Here is a 22175-nt window from a genome sequence, read left to right as displayed (position 1 = left end):
TTTTTTTTTTTTTTTAAATCAACTTGTGCCAGAAAGTTAAACAGATTTGTAAATTACTTCTATTAAAAAATCTTAATCCTTCCTGTACTTATGAGCTGCTGAACACTACAGTGGAAATTCTTTTCCGTTTGAAACACAGATCTCTCTGCTGACATCACGAGCACAGTGCTCTCTGCTGACATCTCTGTCCATTTTAGGAACTGTCCAGAGTAAAGAAATCCCCATAGAAAACATATGCTGTTCTGGACAGTTGCTAAAATGGACAGAGATGTCAGCAGAGAGCACTGTGGTCATGATGTCAGCAGAGAGCTCTGTGTTTCAAAAAGAATTTCCGCTGTAGTATTCAGCAGCTAATAAGTACAGGAAGGATTAAGATTTTTTTAATAGAAGTAATTTACAAATCTGTTTAACTTTCTGGCACCAGTTGATTTAAAAAAAAAAAAAAAAGTTTTTCACTGGAGTACCCCTTTAAATGCCCGGGAGCTCCAAACCCCTTGACGTTGTATAATCTGTGATGATTTTACGCCAGACATAAGAGCAAATGGCGCGACATAAGGTCATGGAGGTGATGTGGTTACGACGCCTCCTTATGTCCTACGATACAGTCTGCGTCCCTCTTCCCAAACACATCACTAGAGCAAGCTGGATAAAGTGTAGAGAAATGGTCTCCATACTGTGGACCCTGTTGGCTGCCCGGGCATGCTGGGAGTTGTAGTTTAGAAACCGTTTGGAGAGCGACAGGGCTGAGACCAATGCAAAAGGGCCTAGCAAAACTACAACTCCCAGCATGCCCGGACAGCCAAAGGACAGTGTTTCCCAACAAGTGTGCCTGCAGCTATTGCAAAACTACAACTCCCAGCATGCCCGGACAGCCAAAGGAAAGTGTTTCCCAACAAGTGTGCCTGCAGCTATTGCAAAACTACAACTCCCAGCATGCCCAGACAGCCAAAGGACAGTGTTTCCCAACAAGTGTGCCTGCAGCTATTGCAAAACTACAACTCCCAGCATGCCCGGACAGCCAAAGGACAGTGTTTCCCAACCAGTTTGCCTGCAGCTATTGCAAAACTACAACTCCCAGCATGCCCGGACTGCCAAAGGACAGTGTTTCCCAACAAGTGTGCCTGCAGCTATTGCAAAACTACAACTCCCAGCATGCCCGGACAGCCAAAGGACAGTGTTTCCCAACAAGTGTGCCTGCAGCTATTGCAAAACTACAACTCCCAGCATGCCCGGACAGCCAAAGGAAAGTGTTTCCCAACAAGTGTGCCTGCAGCTATTGCAAAACTACAACTCCCAGCATGCCCGGACAGCCAAAGGACAGTGTTTCCCAACCAGTTTGCCTGCAGCTATTGCAAAACTACAACTCCCAGCATGCCCGGACTGCCAAAGGACAGTGTTTCCCAACAAGTGTGCCTGCAGCTATTGCAAAACTACAACTCCCAGCATGCCCGGACAGCCAAAGGACAGTGTTTCCCAACAAGTGTGCCTGCAGCTATTGCAAAACTACAACTCCCAGCATGCCCGGACAGCCAAAGGAAAGTGTTTCCCAACAAGTGTGCCTGCAGCTATTGCAAAACTACAACTCCCAGCATGCCCGGACAGCCAAAGGACAGTGTTTCCCAACCAGTTTGCCTGCAGCTATTGCAAAACTACAACTCCCAGCATGCCCGGACAGCCAAAGGACAGTGTTTCCCAACAAGTGTGCCTGCAGCTATTGCAAAACTACAACTCCCAGCATGCCCGGACAGCCAAAGGAAAGTGTTTCCCAACAAGTGTGCCTGCAGCTATTGCAAAACTACAACTCCCAGCATGCCCGGACAGCCAAAGGACAGTGTTACCCAACCAGTGTGCCTGCAGCTATTGCAAAACTACAACTCCCAGCATGCCCGGACAGCCAAAGGACAGTGTTTCCCAACAAGTGTGCCTGCAGCTATTGCAAAACTACAACTCCCAGCATGCCCGGACAGCCAAAGGACAGTGTTTCCCAACAAGTGTGCCTGCAGCTATTGCAAAACTACAACTCCCAGCATGCCCGGACAGCCAAAGGACAGTGTTTCCCAACAAGTGTGCCTGCAGCTATTGCAAAACTACAACTCCCAGCATGCCCGGACTGCCAAAGGACAGTGTTTCCCAACAAGTGTGCCTGCAGCTATTGCAAAACTACCACTCCCAGCATGCCCGGACAGCCAAAAGGACAGTGTTTCCCAACCAGTGTGCCTGTAGCTATTGCAAAACTACAACTCCCAGCATGCCCAGACAGCCAAAGGACAGTGTTTCCCAACCAGTGTGCCTGCCGCTATTGCAAAACTACAACTCCCAGCATGCCCGGACAGCCAAAGGACAGTGTTTCCCAACAAGTGTGCCTGCAGCTATTGCAAAACTACAACTCCCAGCATGCCCGGACAGCCAAAGGACAGTGTTTCCCAACAAGTGTGCCTGCAGCTATTGCAAAACTACAACTCCCAGCATGCCCGGACAGCCAAAGGACAGTGTTTCCCAACAAGTGTGCCTGCAGCTATTGCAAAACTACAACTCCCAGCATGCCCGGACAGCCAAAGGACAGTGTTTCCCAACAAGTGTGCCTGCAGCTATTGCAAAACTACAACTCCCAGCATGCCCGGACAGCCAAAGGACAGTGTTTCCCAACAAGTGTGCCTGCAGCTATTGCAAAACTACAACTCCCAGCATGCCCGGACTGCCAAAGGACAGTGTTTCCCAACAAGTGTGCCTGCAGCTATTGCAAAACTACAACTCCCAGCATGCCCGGACAGCCAAAGGAAAGTGTTTCCCAACAAGTGTGCCTGCAGCTATTGCAAAACTACAACTCCCAGCATGCCCGGACAGCCAAAGGACAGTGTTTCCCAACAAGTGTGCCTGCAGCTATTGCAAAACTACAACTCCCAGCATGCCCGGACAGCCAAAGGAAAGTGTTTCCCAACAAGTGTGCCTGCAGCTATTGCAAAACTACAACTCCCAGCATGCCCGGACAGCCAAAGGAAAGTGTTTCCCAACAAGTGTGCCTGCAGCTATTGCAAAACTACAACTCCCAGCATGCCCGGACAGCCAAAGGACAGTGTTTCCCAACCAGTTTGCCTGCAGCTATTGCAAAACTACAACTCCCAGCATGCCCGGACAGCCAAAGGACAGTGTTTCCCAACAAGTGTGCCTGCAGCTATTGCAAAACTACCACTCCCAGCATGCCCGGACAGCCAAAAGGACAGTGTTTCCCAACCAGTTTGCCTGCAGCTATTGCAAAACTACAACTCCCAGCATGCCCGGACAGCCGTTGGCTGTCCGGGCATGCTGGGAGTTGTAGTTTTGCAACATCTGGAGGCCCACAGTTTGGAGACCACTAGTTTAGATCCTACAAGTTCCCATTTATTCAGAACTTAATATAGAAGCTATACTGCACCTAATATAGAATATTCTAATGGCCGCTGCCCAGGAATGATGTGACCAATAACTGAGTCATGTCTGACAGTTCGGTTACTAGGGATATGCTGCCTAACAACCACAATTATATGGGGATGTCCCTAGTAATCCGGCCGCCTCAAGTTACTCATCCACCTAAACAAAAGTATTAGGAGATGTAAAGGGATTTTCCAGTTTTAGGTAATAAAGCTTCATTAATGTATGATAAAAAAAAGTTCCTAATAAACTTCGCATATTAAGTTCTCTGCTTGATGTCAGTAAACGAAAGCCTTTACGTAAAGACGCTGAAACCCAATGAAACGTAATTTACATATACAGCGCCCTCCTTTAATGTTATTAGAAGCTGCTGAATCCCGGTGTAATAGTCATAACTATGGTAATGGTCATTATTCTAGTCACCCTCTGTGCTGCAGAATTAGGCCCTTTTGGGGCTCATTCGCATCGCCATTTAATTCCTATTTTTCTGCTTTGTCGCAGGACCTGGACAACAAAATATATGGTGGCGAGAAATCGGCTGCAGACTGGACCCTGACATGGGCCAATGAGACCAGATGGGGTCCATCAGGCGTCCCTCATGCTCCGGGACCGGTCAGCCAAACAGACACATTGGGCGCAAGTTTCTACTTGTTTTTTTGGGTTGAAAAAAACGCCTAAAAAAACGCCAGTGCAATGTCCTGCCTCTGGCGTTTTTTTCTGGCGTTTTTTCATTTGTGTGGAAATTGCATTTTTGGCACTACCGTGTGGTGAATCCATATTTCCTAAGATTAGCATCAAATCACGGATCCAGGTGTGTAAGTTATGGTAATGGCAGGTGGCGCTACACGCCCAACGAAACACAGCATACAATCTATAACCACACAAGAACATACGGAGCGCTCACCGTTCCAATTGCAGGCAGACAGGACTTAGTAATCCAAAGACCGCATCGGTCTATGCAGGGAGGCGGCAGATCGATCCAGGGGGAGTTCAGACGTCAGGCCACGGACCGTATCATGCCCCTAGGCGCTTTGTTAGGACTGTACCACAGAAACGGACTGTATCATGCCCCTAGGCGCTTCGTCAGGCTGCTTTAACGGTCTGTGTGACAGGGGTGTGATACAGTCCGTGTCCGTGGTACGGTCCAAACCAAGCGCCTAGGGGCGTGATACGGTCTGTGTCCGTGGTACGATCCTAACAAAGCGCCTAGGGGTGTGATAGGTCAGTGTCCGTGGTACGGTCCTAACAAAGTGCCTAGGGGCGTGATATGGTCCGTCCGTGGCACAGTCCTAACGAAGCGCCTAGGGGCATAATAGGGTCCGTGGCCTGATGTCTGAACTCCCGCTGGATCGATCTGCCGCCTCCCTGCATAGACCGATGCGGTCTTTGGATTACGGATTCCTGTCTACCCGCAATTAGAACGGTGAGCGCTCCGTATTTTCTTGTTATACTTTTCAGAGATTCTTCAGTTTAGGCAACTAATACCAGACTTTAGTAGCCAAAAGATTACTGTAATTGTGGTGGGTTTTGCATCACGTGGCAACTAATTGCTAAAGTCTGTGACCTTAGCCACGAACTTCTTGACCATAATCTGTTTTTCCATTACTCCACATCAATGTTTCCCAACCAATGTGCCTCCAGCTGTTTCAAAACTACAAATTCGTAGCATGCCCGGACAGCCAAAGATTTCAGGGCATGCTAGGGGTTCTAGATTTGAACAGCATTGTAGTCTACTTAGATTGTACACAAAATGGCCGACATGATGCTATTAAACACATTAAACATAGTGATTCAATTTTTGGGGCCTACAAAAAGTATGACAACTGGTTGGAAAACAATGCGCCCTATATTCACTGTAAATGTTGACATCACCTGCCTCGATCTTTCAGTGCCACCTCTGTTTGATAGGTTCACACAAGTGGACGGATCGATACTTGACTGTAACACTGAACACGCCGGAGTAGGACGCACATAAACACCATTGTACTCAAGTGTTGTGCACATTTGTAGCTGGCCCCGGGGTTGTCATGGCTTAAGTTTCTTAGCTGGTTGTATATAACCAAAGCAGATTTTCTCATTGGACGCGAGCCGTATTTATGCACGTGTATTACAGCACTTGCAATAATTAATCACGTCGTATCAATCATGGGATGGAAATGCGTTGTGCATCTGGAGTGATTCAATCTTCCATCAGGATAATGGAAAACAGACTTGAATGAAATGTAAAAGTATCCGGCCTCCTCTCTGCCCTCTCTGTCTTTTCCCATACAATTCAGGGTCTTACATCAAGAATTCATTATTTGTGACCGGGATGGAAAAGGGAGGAAGGAGCGGCGGCGGTGGCGCGGAGTCAGTGAGGCGCAGTATGTGGGGATGAGTGAAGCCTCTCTTCTCGGGCACATTCAATAGTAACTTAATATGGAGAGGGGCCCAGAACACACAATGAGACGCCATGTCACTGGATCGTCCACCTATATCTCTACCTCATTCATATGACAATGTCTGTAATGTATATTCCTGGGCACATCTTTACTCCGTACTCTAAATACATACAGGTATATACAACCAGGGCACATAGAAAAGAGATAAAAGGTCCATGTTGTGGAGTAATGGAAAGGACTATGCTACATGAGACTATGCTTTGTAGACTACCGGACAATGACGAGGTATCATCCAGAGGAAGTCGCTGACACAGAACGTGGCATCCGCTATATGTTTCTAATCAGCAGCTGCCCAAATTAATCATAAAGGAAAATGGAAAAGAAGTTCCTTTGCATTAATGTCTATAACGTCCGGACGGCCTGGCTCCAATTATATCGTTCACTTCGAGGATACGGAGAGGAGCCAAGATGTTCAGCGTGGATACAGAACGAGGTGAATCTCACCTCCCATAACTGGATGCTCCAAGGTGATCTGCGCCATAGTAAGAAATAAAAGAGATTCCTGTGGGATTTACAGCCGGTACATTGCAGTGGATTGCAATTTGCCATAGAATGTAATGTGTGACTCAGCACTTTTCTCGGCTTGAGCGCTCCGCCTCCATTACATTCTATAGGCTGACACTCGCACACCAGTCCCTAACCATTGGTTACTGCAGGGGCTGGGGGGGGTAGTCGCAGCGCCGACCGATGGCGCTCGGGATGCTCGCCATTCTGTTCCTCGTTCCCTGATAGTTATCGGGGGACGAGGAGCAGAACGGGCATGAAGCTGCGCTGGCGCGCAAAGGGGTCCTGCTAGTCGCAGCACTGACCAATGGCGCTCGCCGGGGGCACTCGATCGATAGCGCTGGCGGGTGACATTAAACAGTACCGCTGACGGGCACAGCGTTGCTGACCGATGGCGCTCACCGGGGGCACGCGGTCGATAGCGCTGGCGGGTGACATTAAACAGTAAATACAGTGAAGAGCATATGGCTTAGCTTGTGTGGCCCGATTCCGCTCTCGGGAATCGGGCCACAGGAGCCAAGAGAGCTGCATGAAGCTTCGGGTTATCACAGGGAGAGGAGATCCTCTCTCCCTGTGATAACCCTAGTGAGACTGCAGTGAGGAGCGATGCGGTGACTATTAAATATGTCACGTGACACTCGCACACACACCCCCACCCCCCAGTCCCCGCAGTAACCAATAGTTGGGGGCTGGTGTGCGAGTGTCAGCCGATAGAATGTAATGGAGGCGGAGCGCTCAAGCCGAGTCACACATTACATTCTATGGCAAATTGCAATCCACTGCAATTCACCGGGGACAGGTGACAGGTGACAGTGCATTAGGGCTGGGCGGTATATACCGGTTCATACCGCATACAACAATTTTTGTGCTGCATGATATGAATTTTAACCCATACCGCAATACCGGTTAGGCCCCTCCCCCTCAGGAATGAATGTATTATCAGCCCAGCGCTGCGTTGTCCCCACATCGGGGAACTAATCATATGTGACCAGCGAGCGCTGTTCTGCCCCCCCCCCATTAATTATCAGCCCATTGGGGTACTACTCACATGTCACCCGCAAACGCTGCCCTCCTCGTCCCGTTTGTTGCGGCCACCGGCGCTGACACTCTATACCAGTGGTCTTCAACCTGCGGACCTCCAGATGTTGCGAAACTACAACTCCCAGCATGCCCGGACAGCCAACGGCTGTCCGGGCATGCTGGGAGTTGTAGTTTTGCAACATCTGGAGGTCCGCAGGTTGAAGACCACTGCTCTATACTGTGCGGGATCCCTAAACTTTAACTCACCTCCCGTTGGTCCGGTACCAACCTCATCTGCTTCCTGGGGACGGGAACGTCGGACAGCCGTCAGCCTATCACCGGCCACAGCAATGTTCCTCCTCGGCCGGTGATAGGCTGATGGCTCTCCCACGTTCCCGTCCCCAGCGTAAGGCCGACGTAGGTGCGTTAAAGTTTACTTTGTTTACCTTTTGCAGCCCGGGAATAGGGATACCGCACAGTATAGAGTGTCAGCGCCGGCGGCTGCAACAAACAGCACGAGGAGGGCAGCGCTTGCGGGTGATATGTGAGTATTTAGCCCGATGGGGATGTGGGCTGATAATTAGGAATTAATATGGGGGGGGTTGCTAGGAAATACCGTTATATACCGTGGAAGCGCCAAAAGTTAAAAAAAATACCGTGATACACACATTTGATGATACCGCCCGGCCCTACAGTGCAGTTTATATACCAGGTGTTATAGCATCAGAGAAGGGGCGTACAGGAATGCAAGAGGCGGGGGTCCCTGTCACCGGCAGATAAATCATCCCGACTGTAACCCAAAGATCCCCTGCACGAATATCCCAGATAAACCCTGGATCAGTCATATTCCCGCTAATGCACCTTGAGACAAGAGGGATGAAAGAAATGTCCATATAGTGGAGGATACACAGTCAGCGCGTCAGGAGACGATCGTGTCGCCATCATCACCTCCGCTCCTCGACGACACAAAACGTCAGCAACTCAATCCTGATCCTGCTACTGTATCCAGAGGAAGATCCATGTAATCGAGACGTGTACGGATACATTACCTCCACCCCGCGGGTACCCCAGCCACATCTGCCCCTTCATATACTGCACATCTACAATATACCTAATGTAACTGACTACACGGAGACGACACGGACGCAGCATCACTTACTGACCATTATACTCTGCAGACCTCACCTGTCTACTGGGGACTATATAACTGTTCATCCTGAGCCTCAGATTCATATCAACTCTACAGTAATGAATAAAAAGGAAATACACGTAACTTGGCACAACAATGAGGAATATATAGCTCCTTATCTGGGAACACGTCCTGAAAAATCTGCTTCCCCAACAGAACAAGCCTCCGAATCAATATGGCCGTACGTGTTCACTGATTCAGGACATCTGTGCACAATGATGACATCAATCTGCAACCTGGGCGACCGTATAACCGCGCTGAACAAGACATCCAGGACGTCACATCATGGCACACATTAAAGGGGTACTCCTGTGGAAAACTTTTCTTTTTAAATCAATTGGTGCCAGAAAGTGATTTGTAAATTACTTATATTAAAAATCTTAATCCTTCCAGTACTTATTAGCTGCTGAATACTACAGAGGAAATTCTTTTCTTTTTGGAACACAGAGCTCTCTGCAGACATCACGAGCACAGTGCTCTCTGCTGACATCTCTGTCCATTTTAGGAACTGTCCAGACCAGCATATGTTTTCTATGGGGATTTTCTCCTACTCTGGACAGTACTTAAAATGGACAGAGGTGTCAGCAGAGAGCACTGTGCTCGTGATGTCAGCAGTGAGCTCTGTGTTCCAAAAAGAAAAGAATTTCCTCTGTAGTATTCAGCAGCTAATAAGTATTGTAAGGATTACATCCCAGGACTATGGAGTCCAGGCCTCAGGGGTTACATCACAGGGCTATGGGGTCCAGGCCTGGGGGGGGGGGGTGGCGGGGGAGGTCACTTTACAGGACTATGGAGTCCGGGCCTCTGGGGTCACATCACAGGACTATGGGTCTCAGGGCTCTAACAGGTCAGAACACGAGGGTGACAATATTAGGCAGATGGTTTTAACTCTATGGCTGCTGTGTACTAGCACAATACGAGTGTTCCATTGGTGCCAACCATTGCTACATTTCCCCCCCAGTGGTCATCCGCAGAGCAGACCTGACACCATACAGTTGAGATTTCCCCTTGAAATAAACATTGATTTGTCTCCATCTCGGCAGCATAATGATTAATGAATCATCAGGATCTAATCATCGTTTACTCGTTGCGTTATTGATGTCATTAGTGTCCAGTGAATTAATGGGAGAGATTCTGCTGCTGCCTCTATGGTGCAGGACATGATCAATCCAGATGGAAGATCGTCCCATTATTCTTTGCAACTTGTAAGAAAGGGGTCATCAGAAAATGACCAATTGTTTAAATCAAGTTCTCGTGTTACACATATTTTATAAGAATTTTTGGTGATATGTTTTTTTTTTTTTATCTTCCATTTTTCTATATAAATTTTAAAATAATCCTGAAATCTTGCATTTCCCATTTTAGCCACTAAACCTAAAACGAATTTCAGACTTCCTGTTCTGTACAGATCACTTCACAGCAGTCTCCTCATTATCATCACAGACAGTATTACAGTGAAAGATGACCCCAGTGTATAGATAACAGAGGTGCACACAACAGCTGTTGCTTACAGCACAGCCTCCCCCTCCCTTTCAAATTACCTACGTAAAGGTCACAGGGCGTGCCCAGTAATGTTCCCATTCATGTCTGTCACGATTCGGCTTCCAGGTAGTGGATCCTCTGTGTCAGCGAGGGATTGGCGTGGACCGTGCTAGTGGACCGGTTCTAAGAGGCTACTGGTTTTCACCAGAGCCCGCCGCAAAGCGGGATGGTCTTGCTGCGGCAGTAGCAACCAGGTCGTATCCACTAGCAACGGCTCTACCTCGCTGACTGCTGAGAAGGCGTGGGACAGAAGGACTAGGCAGAGGCAAGGTCAGACGTAGCAGAAGGTCGGGGGCAGGCGGCAAGGTTCGTAGTCAGGATGGGTAGCAGAAGTTCAGGTACACAGGCTTTGGACACACTAAACGCTTTCACTGGCACAAGGCAACAAGATCCGGCAAGGGAGTGCATGGGAGGAGGTCAGATATAGTCAGGGACCAGGTGGAAGCCAATTAAGCTAATTGGGCCAGGCACCAATCATTGGTGCACTGGCCCTTTAAGTCTCAGAGAGCTGGCGCGCGCGCGCCCTAGAGAGCGGAGCCGCGCGCGCCAGCACATGACAGCAGGGGACCGGGACGGGTAAGTGACCTGGGATGCGATTCGCGAGCGGGCGCGTCCCGCTGTGCGAATCGCATCCCCAACGGCCAAGACAGTGCAGCGCTCCCGGTCAGCGGGACTGACCGGGGCGCTGCAGGGAGAAAGACGCCGTGAGCGCTCCGGGGAGGAGCGGGGACCCGGAGCGCTAGGCGTAACAGTACCCCCCCCCTTAGGTCTCCCCTTCTCTTTGTCCGGTAACTGCCTCCCCTGGGATGAGGACACCGGGAAAGAATGGAGGGTTTCCTCAACGGCAGGCAGTACAGCAGGAGTGGGAATGGGGAGGGAGGGCAGAGGGCGAGGCCTGGCACGGGGCAGTGTGACACCAGGACGGGGGCCATGGGGAGGCACAGAGGCTTGCCTGACGGGACTGGGAGGGGGGGAGAGGCACTTCCTGTGGCAGGCAGAGTCCCAGTTCCTGATCTCCCCGGTGGTCCAATCAATGGTGGGGGAATGAAGCCGGAGCCAAGGCAGACCGAGGAGGACCTCAGAGGTACAGTTGGGGAGAATGAAGAACTCAATCCTCTCAAGGTGGGGTCCAATAGACATGAGGAGGGGCTCTGTGCGGTAACGCACGGTGCAGTCCAATCTGGCTCCGTTGACCACGGAAATGTAGAGCGGCTTGACGAGACGGGTCACCGGGATGCTGAATTTATTAACAAACGACTCCAAAATAAAATTTCCAGAGGCACCAGAGTCCAAGCAGGCCACGGCTGAGAGGGAGGAGTTGGCTGTAGAAGAAATCCGCACGGGCACCGTGAGACGTGGAGAAGAAGACTTAGAACCAAAAGAAGCAACACCCACGTGAGCTGGGTGCGTGCGTGCGTTTCCCAGGCGTGGAGGACGGATAGGGCAATCCACCAAGAAATGCTCAGTACTGGCACAGTACAGACAGAGATTTTCTTCTCTACGGCGATTCCTCTCTTCCTGGGTCAGGCGAGACCGATCCACTTGCATGGCCTCCTCGGCGGGAGGCCCAGGCGAAGACTGCAAAGGATGCTGTGGGAGAGGTGCCCAGAGATCTAAGTCTTTTTCCTGGCGGTGCTCTTGGTGTCGCTCAGAAAAACGCATGTCAATGCGGGTAGCCAAATGGATGAGTTCTTGGAGGTTGGCAGGAATCTCTCGTGCGGCCAGCACATCCTTGATGCGACTGGATAGGCCTTTTTTAAAGGTCGCGCAGAGAGCCTCATTATTCCAGGATAGTTCAGAAGCAAGAGTACGGAATTGTATGGCGTACTCGCCAACGGAAGAATTACCCTGGACCAGGTTCAGCAAGGCAGTCTCAGCAGAAGAGGCTCGGGCAGGTTCCTCGAAGACACTACGGACTTCAGCGAAGAAGGACTGGACTGTGGCTGTGGCAGGATCATTGCGGTCCCAGAGCGGTGTGGCCCAAGACAAGGCCTTTCCTGAAAGAAGGCTTACTACGAACGCCACCTTAGACCGTTCTGTAGGAAACAAGTCTGACAACATCTCCATATGCAGGGAACACTGAGACAAAAATCCACGGCAGAGTTTAGAGTCCCCATCAAATTTGTCCGGCAGGGACAAGCGTAGGTTAGGAGCGGCCACTCGCTGCGGAGGAGGTGCAGGAGCTGGCGGAGGAGATGGTTGCTGCTGTAGCAGAGGCAGAAGTTGCTGTAACATGGCGGTCAACTGCGACAGCTGCTGTCCTTGTTGGGCAATCTGCTGCGATTGCTGAGCGACCACCGTGGGAAGATCAGCGAGACTTGGCAGCGGCACCTCAGCGGGATCCATGGCCGGATCTACTGTCACGATTCGGCTTCCAGGTAGTGGATCCTCTGTGTCAGCGAGGGATTGGCGTGGACCGTGCTAGTGGACCGGTTCTAAGAGGCTACTGGTTTTCACCAGAGCCCGCCGCAAAGCGGGATGGTCTTGCTGCGGCAGTAGCAACCAGGTCGTATCCACTAGCAACGGCTCTACCTCGCTGACTGCTGAGAAGGCGTGGGACAGAAGGACTAGGCAGAGGCAAGGTCAGACGTAGCAGAAGGTCGGGGGCAGGCGGCAAGGTTCGTAGTCAGGATGGGTAGCAGAAGTTCAGGTAACACAGGCTTGGACAACACTAAACGCTTTCACTGGCACAAGGCAACAAGATCCGGCAAGGGAGTGCATGGGAGGAGGTCAGATATAGTCAGGGACCAGGTGGAAGCCAATTAAGCTAATTGGGCCAGGCACCAATCATTGGTGCACTGGCCCTTTAAGTCTCAGAGAGCTGGCGCGCGCGCGCCCTAGAGAGCGGAGCCGCGCGCGCCAGCACATGACAGCAGGGGACCGGGACGGGTAAGTGACCTGGGATGCGATTCGCGAGCGGGCGCGTCCCGCTGTGCGAATCGCATCCCCAACGGCCAAGACAGTGCAGCGCTCCCGGTCAGCGGGACTGACCGGGGCGCTGCGGGGAGAAAGACGCCGTGAGCGCTCCGGGGAGGAGCGGGGACCCGGAGCGCTAGGCGTAACAATGTCAATAAAACAGCTTCTGTCTGTTGTGCCTATTATGTACAAATATGTAATAAAAATTAAATAAAATCAGTGAATAGAAGAGAACAACTTAAATACTCACTTCTAGTTCCTTTCTAGTAGATATCATCAAAGTCTATTGATGTTGTGAAATTTTACTCACAAGAAGAATTGACAAGTCAAATCTGTATCCAAGTCAGAAATTTTCACACAAAAATTACTAGTCTGAGGAATCTTATTAAAATCAATGGAAGTTTGTTTTAGGATAGTGTCACACATAACAGATCTGCAGCGTGTTTTACGCTGTGGATCCACCCGTGACCCGACCCTATAGTGTGCCTCCAGCAGTTTTTTACCGTGTCCTGCTCACAGCAACAATCCGCCGCAATGAGCAGCCACACAGGGACGTGCGAATTGCCGTGCGCATGCGCAGTGTACCCAGACATTGCGCCCACTATGCGATGTCTGTAAGTACACTGCGAGTGTGCGCTGCAACTCGCAGGTTCCTGTGTGGCTGCTCGTAGCGTTGGATTGCTGCTGAAAGCAGGACACAAAAAACAGCTGGAGGCACACTATAGGGTCGGGTCACCAAATTCCTTGCCCGAATTTCCTCAGTGTGAACTAGCCATTAGGAAGCTGTAGAAGTATCTGGTGTAGTGCAGACATACGTGTGTAACCTGCAGGTTTGGGGGGTTATCCTGCCGCCTTCTATTATTGTATTCTCTCTCATGCTCACGGATTGGATGAGCTCTTCCTGGTGTGATGTCAGAGATGTGCCGTGTGCCAATCAGATTTCACCTCCCACGATCCCTCTCTCTTGTACCATGCAGCATCACAGACATCGGGGGAGATACACTGCAGCTGCATACCCCCCCCCCCCCCCCCCTTTTTATTAACTGTATTATTCCAGATTGTAGTTTTTTTGGGGTATGAGGATGATGACATTTTCAACTAATACGAGTATTATAAAGTTTTGCGCAATAATATTATAAAAAATAATAATGGCAGAACAAGTGAGCAATGAAGTTTTTACTTACAGCTTAGAATCCAATTTAAGCAGAAATCCGAGACGATCATATTCTGAAAAAGAAAAGTAGCAATTATTTATATGAAAAGTCTGTGGACACATAGGATGGATTTGAGTGACATAATTGGGGAACATCCTGTCATCATTTATCTTTGGGCAACTACAGAGTTCTCTGCATTATCAGGTGACTCCTAAGGCTGCGGTGGCAGTATATAACTTGTATATGGCATTTTTTCACCAGTTTTCCCCCCTGCAGGCTCTTTTTATAATTTTCAGATAAAGGGATACTCCACTGCCCCAGCATCCGGAACCCCCCCTTTCCATAGACTTGCATTGAGGGGGCGTGGTGTGATGTCATTGGGGGGGAATCCCCCAAACAAAATGTTCCGGACTCTGGTGCAGTAGAGTACCCCTTTTTTTCCTCTTTTTTTTTTTACTGTAAATTTTTATTTAAGTTTTCAAAGGTTTACAATACAAAGACAATATGTCCCATCCAGAGAGCAACAAGATAAACAATTAGAGTACCCCTTTAAGCTTCTAGGAGTAGACTATCTGCTTTGATGTCTCCCTACACTGCACAAGAAGAGAAGATCCTGTTTCCCCTATATCCCTATAGAACACTGTCAGAAGAGTGGATCCTGCTCCCCTATATACTCAAAAGCAGCAGCAGCATGAAGGACATGACAGAACAGTACTGAGCAGTGTGAGTTGAGGGAGATATAATACTTACTAGAGCTTAAAGGGGTATTCCAGGCAAAAACTTTTTTTTATATATATATCAACTGGCTCTGGAAAGTTAAACAGATTTGTAAATTACTTCTATTAAAAAATATTAACTCTTCCAATAGTTATTAGCTTCTGAAATTGAGTTGCTGTTTTCTGTCTAACTGCTTTCTGATGACTCACGTCCCGGGAGCTGTCCAGCTCCTATGGGGATATTCTCCCATCATGCACAGCTCCCGGGACGTGACATCATCATTGAGCAGTTAGACAGAAAACTTCAGAAGCTAATAACTATTGGAAGGATTATGATTTTTTAATAGAAGTAATTTACAAATCTGTTTAACTTTCCGGAGCCAGTTGATATATGAAAAAAAGTTTTTGCCTGGAATACCCCTTTAAGCTCTCTGTGTGCCTCCATTGTAAAGGCTACCCATAGCTAATTATTATTAGGGTATGATAACAATCGGAGGGTTTGAACTAGGCAAACCTAGTCAGATAAAGTATGGGGATAACATACAAACGCCATGCCAATTCCTTGGTTGGACTTCGAACCTAGGACTTTCACATTGTTTTATCCACGACCACTAGCAAATGTCGACCCAATGTTGCATTAAAAGGCAACAAGCCCAACGCTCAAAGGCAAAAGTCATAACCACGGTGCTAAACTGCAGCAGCGACACAAGAAACATGATGTTCAGATAACCTAATGTCCCTCATGGTCTAGAAGAGAGACCCTGCAAGTACAGCACGAGCTGTTCCCCTCCACTGTCTCCTCGTTCATCATACCGATGCTGGGAAAAAATGGCTCACTAATATTTACATAAAGATAACATTACCCATCATTCATGTAATGTACAATTCACAAGACGACTAAGAATAGGAATATATTAAAGGGAATGCCCATACCTCCCGGGCCCCACGACCTGGTAGGATTAGAACAAGATATACATATCGAAAAGCCACCAATGCAAAGTGCAAACCCAACCAGCCAGCAAAGCGTGGGAAGCAGCTTTCAATGCAACGTGTCTGCTCCTTCAGATGGACATTAATAAATGTGATAACTCGGTTACACAAGATGGATGTATAAACACGCTGGGGGGTGGGAAGCAATAAATGTCCAGGGTATGTTTAGTTAAGTGACGGGAAGATACACATTTTCCTGCAAAGTATTCAAATTCCCATAGTCCAAGGTATTTAAACACTGCCACTGCTAGGCATTATGGTAAAGTACAATAAAAAGTAAGTGAACCCATTCAATCACGTATAAAGTGTGATCTGATTGTTCTCCAAGTCAGAATTACTAAAACAAAATAATCGAGTTCAACTAATAAAATAACAAACAAGTGTATCAATCATGTGTTTTATTGAGCACAGTGAGTAAACATTCACAGGGCAGGGAGAAAACATAAGTGACCCCTGGATTTCTGAATCAGTTACTAATAAAATGTGGTTTAATGTGGTCTCTAAATCACAAATATGGGCAAACACAATGGGGGGGGGGGGGGGTATTTATCAATTTTGCCTGTTGACTGTTTCTTTTTACCCTTTTTTTTTTTTTTCACTTTGGTTTTCGTGGACATGCACCAAATTTATCATTTTATCAAGTTGTTAGTAATTTTGGCTCAAATGTTGAAATCCGCCATTCACAGCGCCTTTTACACAGAACTTACCGCCACAGAGGACGCATATTTTACCCCTTGTGCAGCCATTTCGGGGTCCCTCCTGCAGTATATCAGCAAGCGACATGAGTTATTTTCTTTTGTGGGGTTTATATTTTTATGTTTAGTGCAGTGGTCTTCAACCTGCGGACCTCCAGATGTTGCAAAACTACAATTCCCAGCATGCCCGGACAGCCAACGGCTGTCCGGGCATGCTGGGAGTTGTGGTTTTGCAACATCTGGAGGTCCGCAGTTTGGAGACCACTGCTCTAGTGCTTACCTTTCCTGAACCTGTGCGGCCATGTCCAATGCTGGCTCAACGGAGGGTGAAGGTTCCTCAGAGACAACTATGTCGCAGGATAGTATTGAGCAGCCCCGGAGGCGTCGCTGCTTTCAGAATTTTTTTTTGTTTTTAATGTATGTTAACGCCTTTACATTTTCTGACATTGCTAATTTTGTTTACCATGTGCAAAATTTCTTGGCGGGGATTTGCGCCAAAAAAAAAAAAAACGGGATTTGCGCCAAAATTGCGCAAATGATGAATTACTGACTGACTAAAGTTAAAAATCACACACACAGGACCGTGTGATTTTGAGAAAGTTCTAAAAATGACAGTGGAGAAGATGTGCCAAACTTTGGCGCAAAAAGACACTGCGCCAAAGTTACGTTAAAAAACAACACATAAATCCTTTGATAAATACCCCCCCCCCCCAATGTGACTGACCTATTAACAGGCATGTATGTATCACTTATGTATTTGATGGATTCATCTACAGAGCAGGGAGAAGAGTCAACCCTTGAACTCAATAGGCTGTAGATCCCGTAGTAGCTGCAATGAGGTTTGCACAACTGTTTGGATTATTAGTTTCCCTACATTGCATCTGTTTACATTTCTAACTTAGATAATGATCGTATCACATTTTATTAGCAATCAATGCAGAAATCCTGGTAATTCCAAAGGGTTTACTTACTCAGCATGCCAGTAATGTGCCTATAAATTCTAGGGTCATCCTACTAAGAGGAGATGACACAGCAAAAACCCCAGATCATATCGGTTCTGAAACCAATAAAAGCTAAAGTTATGAAATGTTGTATATTACAGCAATATTGGTTTTGTTGTATTTATTACACTGATTTTGTTTATAATCAGAGTCCTGTGCCCTATATATAGAGGACATAGGGGACACAGGGTACAGCAAAATGTTTTGAGCCCTAATCTGGGCCTAATTTTAGTTTTTATACATGATCGAGCATTGTGAGTAACACATGACGGGGATTAGACTAGACCACTGGGCAGGGATAAGTGCGGCCCTAAACTGACTTACACCCTCTGCCCCACCCCTGCCTTTTGGGGTGCCCACCTCCTTAATAGGGTGGTCCCAGTCATGCTGCCAATCCCTACGCTAGTAAGGAGCAGGGCAAAACAAAGTCAAAGTAACAAACACCACAATATGGAAGTCAAGAAAAGGTCAGGCACAAGAGAGTTCTCAAACAACATAAAGGGGTACTCCACCCCTAGACATCTTATCCCCTTTCCAAAGGATAGGGGATAAGATGTCTGATCGTGGGGGTCCTGCCGCTAGGGACCCCCACAATATAGCACACAGCACCCACCTGTTACTGCTCCGGAAGCGCTGGAGGGTCTGGCTCCCGACCACGAGGATGGAAGATTGTGACGTCACGACTCGCCCCCATGTGACAGCTGTCACGCCCCCTCCCATTGACTTGCATTGAGGGGGAGGGACGTGACATCACACGGGGGCGGAGTCATGACGTCACAATCTTCCGTCCCCGTGGTCGGGAGCCAGACCCTCCAGCGCTTCCGTAACAGGTGGGTGTTGCATGCTATATTGCGGGCATCCCCAGCGGCGGGACCCCCGCGATGAGACATCTTATCCCCTATACTTTGTATAGGGGTGTTACGCCGAGCGCTCCGGGTCCCCGCTCCTCCCCGGAGCGCTCGCAACATCCTCGCAATTGCAGCGCCCCGGTCAGACCTGCTGACCGGGTGCGCTGCGATACCTCTCCCAGCCGGGATGCGATTCGCGATGCGGGTGGCGCCCGCTCGCGATGCGCGCCCCGGCTCCCGTACCTGACTCGCTCTCCGTCGGTCCTGTCCCGGCGCGCGCGGCCCCGCTCCTTAGGGCGCGCGCGCCGGGTCTCTGCGATTTAAAGGGCCACTGCGCCGCTGATTGGCCCAGTTGGCTTAATTAGTGTGTTCACCTGTGCACTCCCTATTTATACCTCACTTCCCCTGCACTCCCTCGCCGGATCTTGTTGCCATTGTGCCAATGAAAGCGTTTCCTTGTGTGTTCCTAGCCTGTGTTCCAGACCTCCTGCCGTTGCCCCTGACTACGATCCTTGCTGCCTGCCCTGACCTTCTGCTACGTCCGACCTTGCTCTTGTCTACTCCCTTGTACCGCGCCTATCTTCAGCAGTCAGAGAGGTTGAGCCATTGCTAGTGGATACGACCTGGTTGCTACCGCCGCTGCAAGACCATCCCGCTTTGCGGCGGGCTCTGGTGAATACCAGTAGCAACTTAGAACCGGTCCACCAGCACGGTCCACGCCAATCCCTCTCTGGCACAGAGGATCCACCTCCTGCCAGCCGAATCGTGACAAGGGGATAAGATGTCTAGGGGTGGATTACCCCTTTAACAGCGACAGGAATACTAACAGGGAAAGCACAAACAAACATATAATTAGGGTCAAACAAGCCAGGTTGTTAACAGAGAAGGCAGTGCAATACAAAATCAGACAGCAATAGAGTAATCAAAAAAACAGGCCAAGAATATACACAAGAAATATAAAAATCGCAAACCAAAGCCAAGGACAAGAAAAATATCCTTTATAGCAGACAAGAACATCGAGTCTGAGGGCAGTATAACTCCTTAACGACACAGGGATTTTTCTTTATTTTTCTACTTTAGTTTTTTCCTTCTTTTTTTCCATAACACTTTTAATTTTCCACCTACAGACCCATATGAGGGCTTGATTTTTGCGCCACCAATTGTACTTTGAAAAATGACATCACTCATGTTACCACCAAATCTACGCTGAAACAAAAAAAATAATTATTTGTGGGGCAAATTTGATTACTGTGTTATACCAATTCATTTAGGTTTAACTTTACCACTTTTAAAAAAATTACTTTTTGTGCGGAAATTAGAATGCTTTAAACTTCCCTCTTCTGACCCCTATAACTCTTTTATTTTTCATATACAGGGATGTATGAGGGTTATTTGTTGCGCCATTATCTGTAGTTTTTATCGGTACCATTTTTTTTTTATGGAACTTTCTTATCTCTTTTTATACATTTTTTATGGTATATGAAGTGACCAATAATCTGCAATTCTGGACTTTTGGTATTTTTTTTTATATAAACACCATTAAACACGCGGTTTTATTAACGTGATATTGCACATTTTTCCACTGGCCACTAAGCTTCATAATAATTACATTTCACTTTTCTGTAGAGAAAACTTTTCATTATTCCTTTCCAGGAAAGATTGCAATAAAAGTGATATATTTATATATATATATATATATATATATATATATATATATATATATATATATATACATACACACACAGCAAGAAGTAGAAGGCAGCAAACTTCACAGTGAACGGGTGCAGACCGCGGTCAGGCTCTGGTCCGGAGCCTCCACACGATATAGCAAACAGATGCACAGCAGCACTCCAATCGGTGATTCAATAAGTGGCTTTTATTTCATCACCCAAGTGAGCAATATATATCTATCCCGTAGGATATACCATTCACAGTAGGTGATGGTTACAGCACCCCATCTCGCACACTGATTTCTGCACAGGTCATAAAGCATGCCCACAACACTCTCCTATAGAAGTCAATAGGTGATGATCACTGTTCTCCTCCTCCCACCTCTGCACAGGTCATGCCCACAACACTCTTCTATAGAAGTCAATTGGTGATGATCACTGTTCTCCTCCTCCCACCTCTGCACAGGTCATGCACACAACACTCTTCTATAGAAGTCAATTGGTGATTTTCATGGTTCACCTCCTCCACACCGACCTCTGCACAGCTCATGCCCACAACACTCTTCTATAGAAGTCAATTGGTGATGATCACTGTTCTCCTCCTCCCACCTCTGTACAGGTCATGCACACAACACTCTCCTATAGAAGTCAATTGGGGATGATCACTGTTCACCTCCTCCACACCAACCTCTGCACAGGTCATGCCCACAACACTCTTCTATAGAAGTCAATTGGTGATGATCACTGTTCTCCTCCTCCCACCTCTGCACAGGTCATGCCCACAACACTCTTCTATAGAAGTCAATTGGTGATTTTCATGGTTCACCTCCTCCACACCGACCTCTGCACACGTCATGCCCACAACACTCTTCTATAGAAGTCAATTGGGGATGATCACTGTTCACCTCCTCCACACCGACCTCTGCACACGTCATGCCCACAACACTCTTCTATTGAAGTCAATTGGGGATGATCACTGTTCACCTCCTCCACACCGACCTCTGCACAGCTCATGCCCACAACACTCTTCTATAGAAGTCAATTGGGGATGATCACTGTTCTCCTCCTCCCACCTCTGCACAGGTCATGCCCACAACACTCTCCTATAGAAGTCAATTGGGGATGATCACTGTTCACCTCCTCCACACCAACCTCTGCACAGGTCCTGCCCACAACACTCTTCTATAGAAGTCAATTGGGGATGATCACTGTTCTCCTCCTCCCACCTCTGCACAGCTCATGCCCACAACACTCTTCTATAGAAGTCAATTGGGGATGATCACTGTTCACGTCCTCCACACCAACCTCTGCACAGCTCATGCCCACAACACTCTTCTATAGAAGTCAATTGGGGATGATCACTGTTCACTTCCTCCACACCGACCTCTGCACAGGTCATGCCCACAACACTCTTCTATAGAAGTCAATTGGGGATGATCACTGTTCTCCTCCTCCCACCTCTGCACAGCTCATGCCCACAACACTCTTCTATAGAAGTCAATTGGGGATGATCACTGTTCACGTCCTCCCACCTCTGCACAGGTATCTGGCTCTAATTCATAAAATAAACTATTTGCATTTACTCTAAATATCGCAAACATCAGAACTTTATTGACAAGTCAATTATTTATCCAAAAACATCAGCACTGACCTAGTGTAACTGATAGGTCTGACAGAGAAATCTTTTCATTGTTTCAACTTGGGTAAAATCACAACATAAAACAAGATACACTGGGCCGGAGCGATGGGATCACAGGGTGACAGTCTCGTCCATTACTTCTCTATTCCCTGGAATTGCCTCCCGGCAAACTGAGAGACACCGAGAGATAACAACACAGGAGGATTTCATGTCTGACAGGAGACTGTAACTACTAACCTGTCAGCACAAGGGGAATGAATAGAAATGACAATGTCGGGAATAACCCAAAGGAAATCGGGGAAGAGAAGAATAAGAGCTGAGGAACAGGTTCTGTCTTGTTCACTTTCTCTGAGACCACACAACATCCCACCACCCGAAAACCATCCTAAGATACATATAGGATATGTCCTACAGACACAGCTGTGAGGAACAGGACTATACC

The 22175-nt window shown here is 48.0% G+C and overlaps 1 protein-coding gene across 5 annotated transcripts in view; it reads right to left on the bottom strand.

Moving 5' to 3' along the window:
* The window catches only part of ST3GAL3 (ST3 beta-galactoside alpha-2,3-sialyltransferase 3), a 298525-nt gene that overhangs the window by 119229 nt on the left and 157121 nt on the right, over nucleotides 1-22175 (bottom strand). For all 5 annotated transcript variants that reach the window (XM_056533074.1, XM_056533073.1, XM_056533075.1 and 2 more), the window contains one exon: nucleotides 14205-14247. In XM_056533074.1, the coding sequence (XP_056389049.1) occupies nucleotides 14205-14247 (43 nt within the window). The remainder of the gene's footprint in view (nucleotides 1-14204; nucleotides 14248-22175) is intronic.

Source organism: Hyla sarda, chromosome 7 (assembly GCF_029499605.1).
Source record: "Hyla sarda isolate aHylSar1 chromosome 7, aHylSar1.hap1, whole genome shotgun sequence".
NCBI classification, from domain to species: domain Eukaryota; kingdom Metazoa; phylum Chordata; class Amphibia; order Anura; family Hylidae; genus Hyla; species Hyla sarda.
The sequence above is the reverse complement of the archived record's forward strand: the minus strand, read 5'-3'. Positions and strand labels throughout refer to the sequence as shown.